Source organism: Polypterus senegalus, chromosome 12 (assembly GCF_016835505.1).
Source record: "Polypterus senegalus isolate Bchr_013 chromosome 12, ASM1683550v1, whole genome shotgun sequence".
Classification (NCBI taxonomy): Eukaryota; Metazoa; Chordata; class Cladistia; order Polypteriformes; family Polypteridae; genus Polypterus; species Polypterus senegalus.
The window spans coordinates 48,588,994-48,601,851 of NC_053165.1; the positions used below are offsets into that span (position 1 = coordinate 48,588,994).

The 12,858-nt window shown below is 38.9% G+C and overlaps 1 protein-coding gene across 2 annotated transcripts in view; it reads left to right on the plus strand.

Annotated features, from left to right (window-relative positions):
- The window catches only part of cpne9 (copine family member IX), a 672,011-nt gene that overhangs the window by 430,215 nt on the left and 228,938 nt on the right, over positions 1 to 12,858 (plus strand). For both annotated transcript variants that reach the window (XR_005635832.1, XM_039771535.1), the window contains exons 9-10: positions 4,270 to 4,373; positions 6,155 to 6,259. Coding sequence is in view for 1 of the 2 variants with exons in the window: in XM_039771535.1 (XP_039627469.1) it covers positions 4,270 to 4,373; positions 6,155 to 6,259 (209 nt within the window). In the remaining variant the exon portion in view is untranslated. The remainder of the gene's footprint in view (positions 1 to 4,269; positions 4,374 to 6,154; positions 6,260 to 12,858) is intronic.

Genomic DNA, 12,858 nt, shown 5'->3' on the forward strand with positions numbered 1-12,858 from the left:
GAGTCCAGATTGCAATCCAACTGAAAGGACTTGAAAAAGGCTGCTCACTCACAATCAGCTTTGCAAGGAAGAATGGAGGAAAAGCGCATTGTCCAGTTCTGCAAATCTGAGAAAAACCTGCAGACACAGAGTCAAGACTGTCAAGGCTGCCATCTACTGAATAGTAACTTGAATTTGTGAATTCTTCTGTGATCAGTTATTGTGTATTTGTAATTAATTTAGAAACACTTTGCAGAGACCTGTTTTCACTTTGACATTAGTTAACCTTTTCTGTTGATCAGTTGTCACAAGAGCCAAATTAAATCCACTGTGGTTCAATGTTGTATAATAATAAAATGTGACAACTCCCAAAGGAGTAAATACTTTTTAAAGCCACTGAATAGAAATGATCTGTCCAGAAAAAGTCCAGCCATTGTTAATAGAACGAGAACAGTTTGTGTGGTATCAATGTAACCTGGCAGCCAATGAGAGTGGACTGGAATGCACGTATCTGAACAATGACATCTTCACTGGACTAGTCAGTGAGGGCGCTAGATGCCATTGTGTGAGCATGTGTACTGTGTGGCTGTCGCATTCAAAATGACTGAGCGAGTAGAGCAATGAATCTGCATTAGATTTTACGTTAAGCTTGAACATTCGTCCGCGGGAACTATTCGGATGATTCAGAAGGCTTTCGGGGACGATGCAATGAGTGGCGGAACATCAAATCACCCAGGTGGCCCAGCCCCCCTACAACCCAGATTTGGCAACCTGCAACATTTTGCTTATCCCAAAACTAAAATCACCTTTGAAAGGGAAGAGATTTCAGACTGTCGATGAGATTCAGGAAAATATGACGAGACAGCTGATGGCGATTCCAACAAAGGAGTTTGTGGAGTGTTTTGAATTGTGCGAGGTCCCCAGGTGCCTATTTTGAAGGGGACAGAGTGTCATTGTCCTATGTACAATGTTGCTTGTATCGTCTTCAATAAATTTATGTATTTTTCACATTGGATACTTTCCGGAGAGACCTTGTATATATATTTTTGGACTGACCACTTTATGGGTTGTAGACTAACATCTTAGGCATTAGGTAAGTGTGACTGAGAGCTTAATTGATAGACAGAAATACAATTTGTCATAATAAAGTTTTCTACAAATGGTACCATATGAATCAAAGATTGGAGGTCAAAACATTTTTTTTCTTTCAAGCCTGCCATTGTGACAATGTGTTTCCATTTAACTTCATCATTTGGGGTCCAGTTGAGATTCCAGTCTAAGTCTCCCATTGCAGCATGTTTCATTTGGCCTGTGGAGTGCAGACACATGGCAATACCCCGTTCTCACAGAGCTGTCATTTTTTGATCAAAGGATTGAAGACTGTGTGAACATGGAGCCAAGTAACTGCTTACAAAGATGGATCATCCCATGTGTTCCAGATATAATGTACTTCGTTAAAAATCACCCAACCCAGAAATCAACATCACAGACATTTATTAATGAGACAGCTGGCCACTTTGGGATTTGCAGGTGAACATCTCTGAACAATGAGCAGCCTCTTCATTAAGAGCCGCATGGTAATTTCTCAACAGCTCCCATCCACTGCGTGTGAAGTAACGGATACTCTGCTATGACCTAAAGTAAATAATTTAACAACTGCAATTGAGCACAAATTGTTTTAGGGGAAGTGAAGCATACATATTTTAACAAAGCATGCAAAATTAGTCAATGCAATTATTAACATTTCTTGTATTTTAGTTCTTATTTTGCAATGTCATTATTCATCCTTTTTTATTGCTTCTCCTATTTTATTCCTGCAGCAAGTAATCACTGAGAACCCCCGGGTACAAATAAATTATTCAACATATCAGGCACATATTCTACTCTCTAACAGTTAGTGTATTCTTATGTTAAGCAGTTGTAATAACATTAAAAGGCATGAAAGATAAATCATTGAAGAGTGCTGATCAATTTCACACATTTTGTTTTACGGAAATTAAAAACCTAATTATTCCAGTGCAGAACGACAGTTACCTGAGGTGTACCTGAGCATTTACATTTACTTATTTGGCTGACGCCTTTATCCAAGGCAACTTACAGTACATTTATGATATAATTGGTTACATTTCTTGTTGTTTTATTGGAGCATAGGCAGGTCATGTGACTGGCTCATAGTTACACAGTGTCAGTAGCAGGATTCAAACCCACAAGCTCAGGGTTTGAAGTCCAAAGCCTTAACCACTACACCACACTGCCTGAGCAGCACTGACAGCAAGATTGTCATCGGTCCAGACATGCTGAAAAGGGGTTGAGGCCTCCAAAAACCCTAAAAAAGTAGTCCCGGACCTTCTGTGGCCACCCCAGAAGAGGCGCTCCTTAAATCACCCAACTTCTACCTGCTGGCTTCACGCAGAGTAACCTACAAAAATGGTGAAAGTGTTCCAAATACAGAGAAACACCCACAATAACATCAAAATTCAAACTAACGTGAAAACTCTTTTTATAAATGAAGGATTTCTTGAAAAGAAGAGAAAAAGAAGGGGAAAATGTTCGAAAGAGCAAAAAAGGATTTGACTAAAAAGCAATCAGAGACAAACAAGTCCAAAATCACTATCTGTAAAGAAAATATCAGCAACAAACAATGACATAAAAAAAAAATACAAGGCTAATTCAAAGATACGGTAATAGTCACAAATAATTTCCAACAAAATCTCAATGCTTCGCTGCTGGGTTTCTCTTTCTTGGCTGAATATGAAGCCAGCAGCAGTGACGTCAGGGTGGACCCGGTCACCCACAAAGTACTGAAGATGAATGCACTTTTACAGAGAAGAAATACAAATAATAAAGAAATCTAACAGAAAGAACACATTTTTTTTTAAGTAAAACAATTTTATTTACTTTAGTTATAAATGCACTAAAAAGCAAAAAAAAAATTTTCTTTAACCACAATTTTCATGGTTATATGTGACTAAATAAAATCGTGGGCTGCACATAAATTAATTGATTCAAATTTTGAAACTTGTTTAGCATGGTGGGGAGTTACAATGTTGTTGGGTTTTTTGTATTTTATGATGAAAGTAGCTATTCTATTAATTGATTGAATGAATTAAATGAATTAAAAATTATTGCTTGCATTTTAGTGCATTTATAACTAAAGTAAATAAAATCGTTTTACTTAAAAAAATGTATATATTTTATATTATATATAGTTTTTGAATATTCTGCAAATGATTTTTCTTTAATCATTTTTCATGAACGGGAAGCTTCTATAAAAGTATTACATAATATATCTTCTTTGCAGATGTATCTGAATACTAAAATCGCTTGGTTGCTGCAAAAAAAAAAAATCTCGACAACAGAACTGCAAGCTTACGGTAATACTTGCATACCGCATATTTACCCGCTCCACTTACTGGAAGAGGCAAGTGGGGACAGTCTGATGCGTCTCTCACTTGTATGCTCTTATATCGCACCATATTCTCTCTCCATCATTGTTGTGTGTTCGTTAATTAGAACCGCATAACCGTTGATTATGGCAAAATTTGTTATGTAATTGCATCGGTTTTGATGGATTATTGTATTGTCTTTGATAAGGAACACATATGCAATATTTGAAGAAATTCGCTTTGCCAAAAGTTGGTTTAAAATCAGTTGCAAGATATGACCTAGACAAAGCTAAAGAAAAAACCTTGGCTGTAACGCACCACTCATGGTTGCAGTTGGGGTTGGTTGACTTGGGTGAGCCACTTCTGGGCTGGCCAGTGAAGGTCTTGGCCTGTTTTATGGGTCTTTTGAGTGAGAGATCAAATTACACACACATTGTTGTGGTGGGGAACGCAGCACATCTGTAGACCAGTTATAACAGGCCTAGATTGGTTCCGGCATATAGTATTATATTAATTAACGTTTGAGTTGGACGTGTGCATAGTCATTCGGCGCAATCTCAGTTTGAACAACGTGCTAACATCAAATTCATGTGCAAATTGTGGAAATCATCCTCAGATAAACTACACTACATCTGATCTCGCACTCCTCCGCTATATAACAATTCCCGGAACTTTTTGACTGCCCCTCGTATATTTAAGTGAATAACTCAAACTTATTCATGAGAAGATCAAATCTGACAAAAAGAAACTGGGAAATTCTTCTATCATTCTCCTCAGTTTCAGAAAGCTGTCTGCTTGAAATACATGCTTCGGTTAACTGAGACTTCACTTGTCTTTGGTAACTGTACTGATGAAAAAATTTTTTTTGTTAAGTTTTTAATGTATTTGAATGTTTGTTTTTCAGGATATTGCAACCATGCAGCTTTGTGCCAATAAACTCGATAAGAAGGACTTTTTTGGGAAGTCTGACCCCTTTCTTGTCTTTTATCGCAGCAATGAAGATGGAACGTAAGTGAGGCAAGAAACTTGTGCATGTTCTTAATAGGTTTAATTAGAGTCAGGAGCTGTTCTTTCCTTCTATGTAGTCATGCCATCCATTTATTGAACCATCTTAATCCAGTTATATGGTTTTAAAAGAGATTGAGTTTATTCTAGCAGCATGATACAAAAAGCATGAAGAAACCCTCGATGTTGCCTCAGGATGAACTTACAGTTGCTAGTCAACCTAGCATGAATGTCTTTGGGATGTGTAAAGAAAGCTGATTGCCTAAATAAAACCCCCATACACAGGAAGGACATATAAAGTGCCCACAGAGAGCGACCAGACCACTCTCCTATAGCTGTAGTCTTAAGCACTACTCCACTATAAATATAAATGGTGATATTAGTGACATATTCCTACTTTTTTAATATAGTATAAATAATCATTTTTTTATGCCAGTTTACAGTATAAAACACACAGCCCCATTTCCGAAAAAGTTGAGACAGTGTGTAAATTACAAATAAAACCAGAAATCCATGATTTGTAAATGCACTTTTATTCATACTTAATAGAAAACAGTACAAAAACAATACATATAATGAGTCACCTCATAAAATTAAAATAAATGTGTAAATATAAGTTAATTCCATTTTTGATGCTTGTGTTGGTCCGGGTCGGCTCCATCTCCCCTCTTTTGTGCATCCAGGAGCATCTTGAACCCAAACAGTCAAATTGGCAAATGAGGACACACGCTTACAGCAAGGGGTAGGTGCAAAAATGTGTCAAGTGTCGTTATCCAGCAGACCCAAGTAAAGCTAGAATAACATAGGAGTTTCTAACTTTACCCAGACAATCTCTTTGGATAATATGAGCTTTCCCCAGGTAATGCTAGGCTTATCCAATTTCTGACTTTACATAAAGTTAATTTTATGGTTGACCATTTATAAACAGAGCAAACATATTTTGGGAATAGTTTATTGAATCTCACATCTGTGACAGACATTATGTTTCAACGCCTTCCCTGATGCCACATCTTTAGAAATGCTAAATGTAAATGGCGTGGCCACCAGTTGACGAGTCCAATCCCCAAACCATGGGCACAATTGCACTGCAAGAGTCTCAGGTTCAAACCAAGTGTTTTATTGACAGCCATATCATTTAGAGGCCACCAAAACGTAATCACAATTCTCTTTTTTCTCTTCTCCTCCTGCACTCCTCCCAAGTTGGCTTTGTCCTTCCTTTGCACCCGACTCTCATGGAAGATGTGGAGTGCCTCCTTTTATGTTGGACCAGGGAGTACTTCCAGTGCTCCAACATTACACTTGAGAAGCACTTCCCAGTCAGGCACATCTGCCTTAAATAGGAGATGACCTCCTCCTGCACCCGCCCCAAGTGGTCACCAAGTACCCCAGCAGTTCTGCTCACCACGACTGCAGCTTCCACGTTGCTCTGCATGTGTTCCATTGGGAAATCCGGCAGTGGGATGCTGGCATCCAGTGTACTGGGGAGCTATCTGTCTATGGTGGATAGTCTGCCCCATTCATTCATGACCTTCCTTTATAAAGATGTCGTAGGTAGGGGGGGTAGGGGGCCATCAATCTTGTGTCTTCTATGACACTGATGGCCAATAGTAATATTGATTTAATAAGAGCTGATGATCAAAAAAATGGAAAGGAAAACTACTATGATGTGTCTGTATTTGAATCAGCATGGCATAAAGAGTTCCTGTTTACCAGGAAGTACACTAATGTGTGAACCGAGGAGACTGAGTAACATGCACTAAACTTTTTGTACATTGTTGTTTTAGGTTTACTATCTGCCATAAAACAGAGGTTGTGAAGAACACCCTGAATCCCGTCTGGCAGCCCTTTACGATTCCTGTGCGGGCATTATGCAATGGCGACTATGACAGGTTAGAAATGCCCTTCTGCTTATACTGGGGCTAAAGGCAAAGTTTTTAATGTAGGCCTTGTCTTTGTAAAATTGTGTTAGGGGTCAAGTCTTCTGGAATTTGCCTGTGTGTCTATCTGACTGTTGCAGCCCAAAAGCACTTCCTGCTGTAATCGACATTTGTTGTAATTAATCATGTTGTAGTGGCTAAACGTGAACAGGGAGCTCTACCTTCACATGTAGTTGATTTAATTTTGCTTTAATGTCCAATACACCTTGGTCTCTGTTTACTTTTGCCATTTCATGCTTCTCTGGGTGTTTTTGTATATACAAAGATAACAAAGGGTGCCATGAAGGACTAGACATAATTTTGAAAAGGAACCCATACAGCTGCAATGGGGGGGGGTCCTTTCAAAAACATGTGTGAGCAGCTTGAGGTTTTATCTTGAACCTCTAGGACCTGAAACTGAACTCAGTGTATGTAATGTGAATGAAATTAGCTGTGCTGCACATCTAAGATGGGTTGCAATCTAAGTAATCAATACAAACCGCCGTTTTAATGTCTGCAGTGCACCATCTATTGCAATGTAGTTTGTAATACATGGAGTAGTAAAATGCATTACACTCATCATTGCAAATGGTGGTGTATCACCACCATTTGTAGCAATAAAATGCATTACTACAAATGTTTGTGATGTGCCATCTGTTGGAATGACAAATGCAACACTTATGTCTCTGCTATATGCCATTTGTTATAGGATTTGTAAAAGCAGTGTTAATGTGCCATCTGTTGGAATGTCATGTGCAATGCATTTTAGTACTTGTGATGCGACATCTATTAGAATGACAAATGTGATGCATATGTCTGTGTCATATGCAATTTGGTATGGGACTCATAAAAGCAGTGTTAATGTTTTTGATTCACCATCTCTTGGAATGACAAATGCAATGCATAGGTTTGTATTAGACTGCTTTTGGTATGCGCTGGCAAATGTGAGTGAGTTGTTGAAATGCATTAGTTTCCACCATACAGCTGTAACACTGGTATTTGCCTGTGATAAAGACAGCACTCAGCTGAAGTAGTGGAGGCCAGCAGATCTCTTGATTATGCTGTTTAGTTAATTTTAACTTAATGAAACATCATTTTTTTGCAGAACACCCGCTCTTGAAATGCCTACTGTTACAAATGTTTTTCACTGGGACGATATGGCCATGAGAGCCATTTGAAGGGAATCTAAAGCCTTTAGAAATGGTTTTGTAATTTCTTCGACTTTGTGCTGCAGAGTGTAACAACTTTTTTCAACGTCTTTCATATGCTTCTTTTGATTGTGGCATGATGTAGACACTGTATCTTAACACATTTAGATTGTAATTCCCAAAACGAGTCAGACCAACAGTATATTGGGTGGACAGTGTTATGAATTATCTCACAAGTGGCCACAGTGGTGTGAGACCTTCAAAAACACCTTTGCAGGCATCTGAGGAGGTACACCAAAAGGCAGCCTGGCTTTCACTTGAGTGGCTGGCTTCAGCCTACATGGGGTAAAAATTCTCTTTGCTCTCATACTTCAAAAATACATTCTGTAGTGTCTGAAACTCACGCAAACAGCACCACAAGGGAGAGGATCACCGTCAACCCTTGGCTTGTATAGAGCAAGGCCATAAGAAATCTTTATAAAGGATGGTTAATTGAATGAAATGGAGTACAAAATATTTGAAAAAGAACTTGCATAAAAGACAATGAAAGTCAAACGAGTTCCAAGAAACAGTACCAAAGAGTCAAGAACCAGAGCAAAAATCAAAGAAAATCACCATCTTCACGAGACTCACCAAATCCACCGGAGCACAGTTGAATGAACTGCCTTGGACTTCAATTCCCAGCCTTCTTCTACAAGGCTGGGGGTGATCACCTTAAGTACGATGGACAGGTGGCCCCACATCTTTGGAATTCATCCACAAAATAGGGGGAACATAAGAGAATTGCAAGACACACATACGGTAGACACTGAAATAATAACCAAACAGAATAAATTGAAGAGATAAAACAGTCAGCCATCGTTTAGTCCTAAACAGGGTCACTGGGGGTGCAGGAGCCTATCCCAGCTAGCATTGGGCACAACAAACCCTGGAAAGGGTGCCAGTGCATTGCAGGGTGAACACACACACATGCATCATCTACACACACACACCCCAGCCACACACTAGGGCCAATTTAATATGGCCAATCCATCTAACCTGCATGTCTCTGGACTGTGCGAGTAAACTGGAACATAATAAAGCAAATAATGAATGGACATAACAATATTATAAAAAAAAATATACAATGAAAAACAATAAATGATAATGAAAAATGAACCAAGGAGATAAAAATGGGAGGCAGGGGTGTAACCCTGGCTTGACCATAACAGACAGAGCCAACTGATGGTACAAGTTTTAATTGCTTGAGTTAAGAAACTTTATCGCACTAGAAGATTGCATGTTAGATTACATTGCACACCAAATAAATGAAATAAAAATATATGGTATGAGACCCGATAGACCGGGATCAACAACTGCAGGAGCTCAGACAAGATTTCATCAGACAAGGTTATACCCCCAAAACTACAGACACTCAAATAAGAAGAGCTACTGCCATACCCAGAGACAACCTTCTGGAATATAAAAACAAAGACAACAAGAACCGCATCTCTCTTGTTGTCACCTACAACCCACATCTTGAAGCACTTCGTAAAATTATGAAAGAACTTCAGCCAATGCTTAACAATGACCAAACACTGAAAAATGTATTTCCTGAACCTCCCCTCCTGGCATACAGACATCCACCAAACCTTCAGCAACTAATTGTCGGAAGCTCTTTAAATGAACCAACAGTAAATGGCACATCTCCCTGCCTACAGAAAAGATGTGCCCACATTTATAATACAGACCGTATAGTTATACCACACTGCCGACTTGAACATCACATAAAGGGATCATTTTCCTGCAGATCATCTAATGTGGTCTAACTAATTCTCTGCATGAAATGTCCTGACACTGCACTCTATGTGGGAGAAACTGGACAAACACTCCACCAGAAAATGAATGTACACAGGTTCCACATTAAACGTGGCAACACAGATGTTCCTGTAGCGGCCCGCTTCAACAGCCATGGACACTGTGAGAGGGACTTTAAAGTCACAGTGCTTATGGGCAACTTCAAAACACAGCAAGAGAGAAAAGAATGGGAAGTTAAACTCATATTAAAATTTAATACATTACAACATGGCTTGAATAGAGACAAGAGTTTTATGGCCAGTGCGACAGATAGGAGGCAGTATTGCTCCCTTGAACCCCTGTCCAAGACTCCAGACACCAAGTAAAAGTCTAAATGTTGACTTTATTCATACAGCACAGTGCACAAAGCACCCTCTCTTCCACAATACTCATTAAACACACAATAATCACACTAATAAACTCTCCACCACTCCCAGACGCGTTGCCCTCCTACCACCCAGCGCCGCTCGCCGTCTGGGAGCTCCCACAATCCTTTTATAGTCCCTGACCCGGAAGTGTTCCAATCCCCAGTCCATGTGATCTTCTATCACTTCTGGGCCAGATCAAAAGTCCTTTTCTTCACCCCGGAAGTACGTCATTTCTGCCATCGCTCTGCCTATGACACACTTCCGGGTTATAGGGCACATATGACTCTTTGCTCCGCAGCTCTGCAGGGCTGTGGATGAAAACTCCATTGTCCATAATTCCCTGCTGGTCTTCGTGGCACCTCCATACTGCAGGGAGGGCTCCATCTGGCGGCCTGGGGGTATTGGCCGGGATGACAAGCCGGCCATAGACCACACCAGGTATGAGGACTGTTTGCATCTCTCAGACTGACACAGATATCCTGTCTACAGACCCATATTGTTTTGAAAAACTTATCACAGACTTCAAAGGACTTTGTTGGACAGTTATCTTATCCAAAGATCTTGACCATACATTGTTCTTCTCTCTCTTGTTAAATTAATCTTAGCCTGAATGAACCTATTAATTTTTTACATTTAAGATTTTTCATTTAAAGATTTACCAATGTTGTTTCTTGTCCTAGTGTGTGGATATAAACACAGGGAACTCCAGTTTCTGTATTACATCTTGCCTGAAGAAGAGGCCTGAGGTGCCTCGAAAGCTTGCATATTGTAATCTTTTTAGTTAGCCAATAAAAGGTGTCATTTTGCTTGGTATAAGAGAGAATATCAGGGATAAGCAGTGCCATCCAGTATGTATATTTTTTCCATCTTATACAATATTTAAGTAAGAAGACGCTGGTGCGCTAACTATTGTGACACTGCAGCAGATACCTCAGCATCTCCTTTAAACAACCACAGTTCTTTATTGTATTAAGCTGTTTATGTTTTGCTTTCTGTTGCTAATTACTTCCAAACAGACTGAATATTCATCAAGTCATCCTATTAGAAACCAGCCGCCTAGCTGATTATTTTCTTTGTTCTAAGCTGAAACAAATAACAGAAGGCAGCCAGGCCATTACTTTAACAGAAAACCGTGAGCAGTGAAGAGATTGTTCTGATTTGCTCACACTATTTCAAATCTGTTTTGTGGATGAGCATACAAATCTAGAGAGTTGAAATGGCTGACATGGAGCAGTTCAAAGCTCAAAGAAGACATGGTCTGCCCTACCCTTATCCAGCATTTCAATTCAATCGTGCACACACCCTTGAAGAAATCAGACTCTGTGGTAATTAGAATAATGCCAGCACACGTCTATGACTTCTGAAAGGCCTGCACTGGCGTTATTGTTATTAAAACAGAGGCAGCAGCGTCTGTTCCTCATGCCATCTGGTGACAAGCCCAGCCTGCTTCATTTCACAAATATGAATACAAGATGGGCAGTGCTGACCAACGAGAAGCAAGCTTTGAAAAAGATAGCGTCTAACGCTGATGCTGTATTATTGTTGTCCACGCAATGTGCAGAAGCTAGAAAGTGAAATATATTGTCTAAACATTGAGTATTAACCAAAGGGATGTTATAATAAAACAATATAATAAGTTAGTGAGTGTGCAGCTCACAGTTCTGATCACCAGGCCACAAAAAAGACAAAGCAGCACAACACACCGCGCAGGGAAGATCAGCCAAGCGTATCTGCGTACTAAGAGGCCGGTAATACTCTGACTGGCTAAGGGAGGCACACAGGCTTGAGCTGAGAGCGCTGTGTTAAGATCTAATCAGGTCATGGAAAACTCTTCAAGGCATAGAATCAATCTACCAGAATTCTTTATGTTAAACAACAGAAATGAAGACAAAATCCCAAAGAGTTATGGTAATCTGGTTCCAAGCTATTGAGGTTGAAGCAGAAACTTTATGATGTTTGAAAAGTATTTGGATGAAATGTTAACTAGAAAGATTACAATATGCAAGCTTTCAAAGCAACTCAGGCCCCTTCTTGAGCCAAGATGATTACATCTGATCTGCTCTTACATCACCTGATTACATCTCGGCTGAAGAAGCGGCCTGAGTTGCCTCGAAAGCTTGCATATTGTAATCTTTCTAGTCAGCCAATAAAAGGTGTCATTTTGCTTAACTTCTCACTATGTCCTATAATGGCTAAAACGATACAACACACTAATATTGATGAAATGTTAAGAAAACATAGAGAGTTAACCAAATGAGTCAATGGTTTCCTCCCTTTTGCTAAAAACATCTTGTGCAGCATTTTCTCAAATAGATACCTCTTGTATCTCACACACATTTTCAGGACTACAGATTTGTATGCCTTATTTATATCATTTTATTTTGGTTATAATTGAAACCTATCAAAAATAAGCTTGGAAGGGAAAACGAGAAGGAAGAGAGCAAAGGTATGCAAGTTGCAAGGCAATGCGCAGATTTTGTTATTTGTAATTGTTGTTTCGATCTTTAGAGAATGCCAAATGTAAAAATGTTCTCACTTTCAAAAGTGTGTGTTCTTTATTTGCAAATAAGGAAATATCAGCTTATCTGGCAAATGTCACACTTCTAGGTCAAATATCCAGCTTAAATGGTAAATACCTTCCCACAGTATGTCAAGTACTGTATATACTGTACTTGCTATATAAGTTGAACAGTCAGGTACGGCATGGGGCTGTCACTAGAGGTGTCGTAAGATTGTCACCAAAGCTAAAGCACTCACCTGAATTGATAGACGGAAATAAACAAGACTTTTGATATCAAAATATTTATCCTAGTGGCTTTAAATTTTAATTTCTGTAGCTTGAATGCTCTTAAGAGTCATAAGTAAAAGGGGTCATTAAATAAGAAATAGTCCAATAAAAATTGAAACAAAATAATAATAGTTAAATTTGTAATATTTAAAAAAGGACACAAAACAGGTCAGAATGAAGTCCACCACGTTCATAACATAAGGGAAACATCTGATACTTAAACTGAATATTTCACATTTAAACTGGATAGTTGACATACTGTATAACAATTTTTCCTTGTATTTCCTGGAGTATTTATAACAGAATTTATTTATTATAGTTTTTGGGATTACTGAATCCAGCTATGGCATTATTTTTTGTTATTACGTAGTTTTCATAAATTATTTGCATGGTTTTTTTTATGTCATTTTTTTGTGACTGTTACAAAGATAG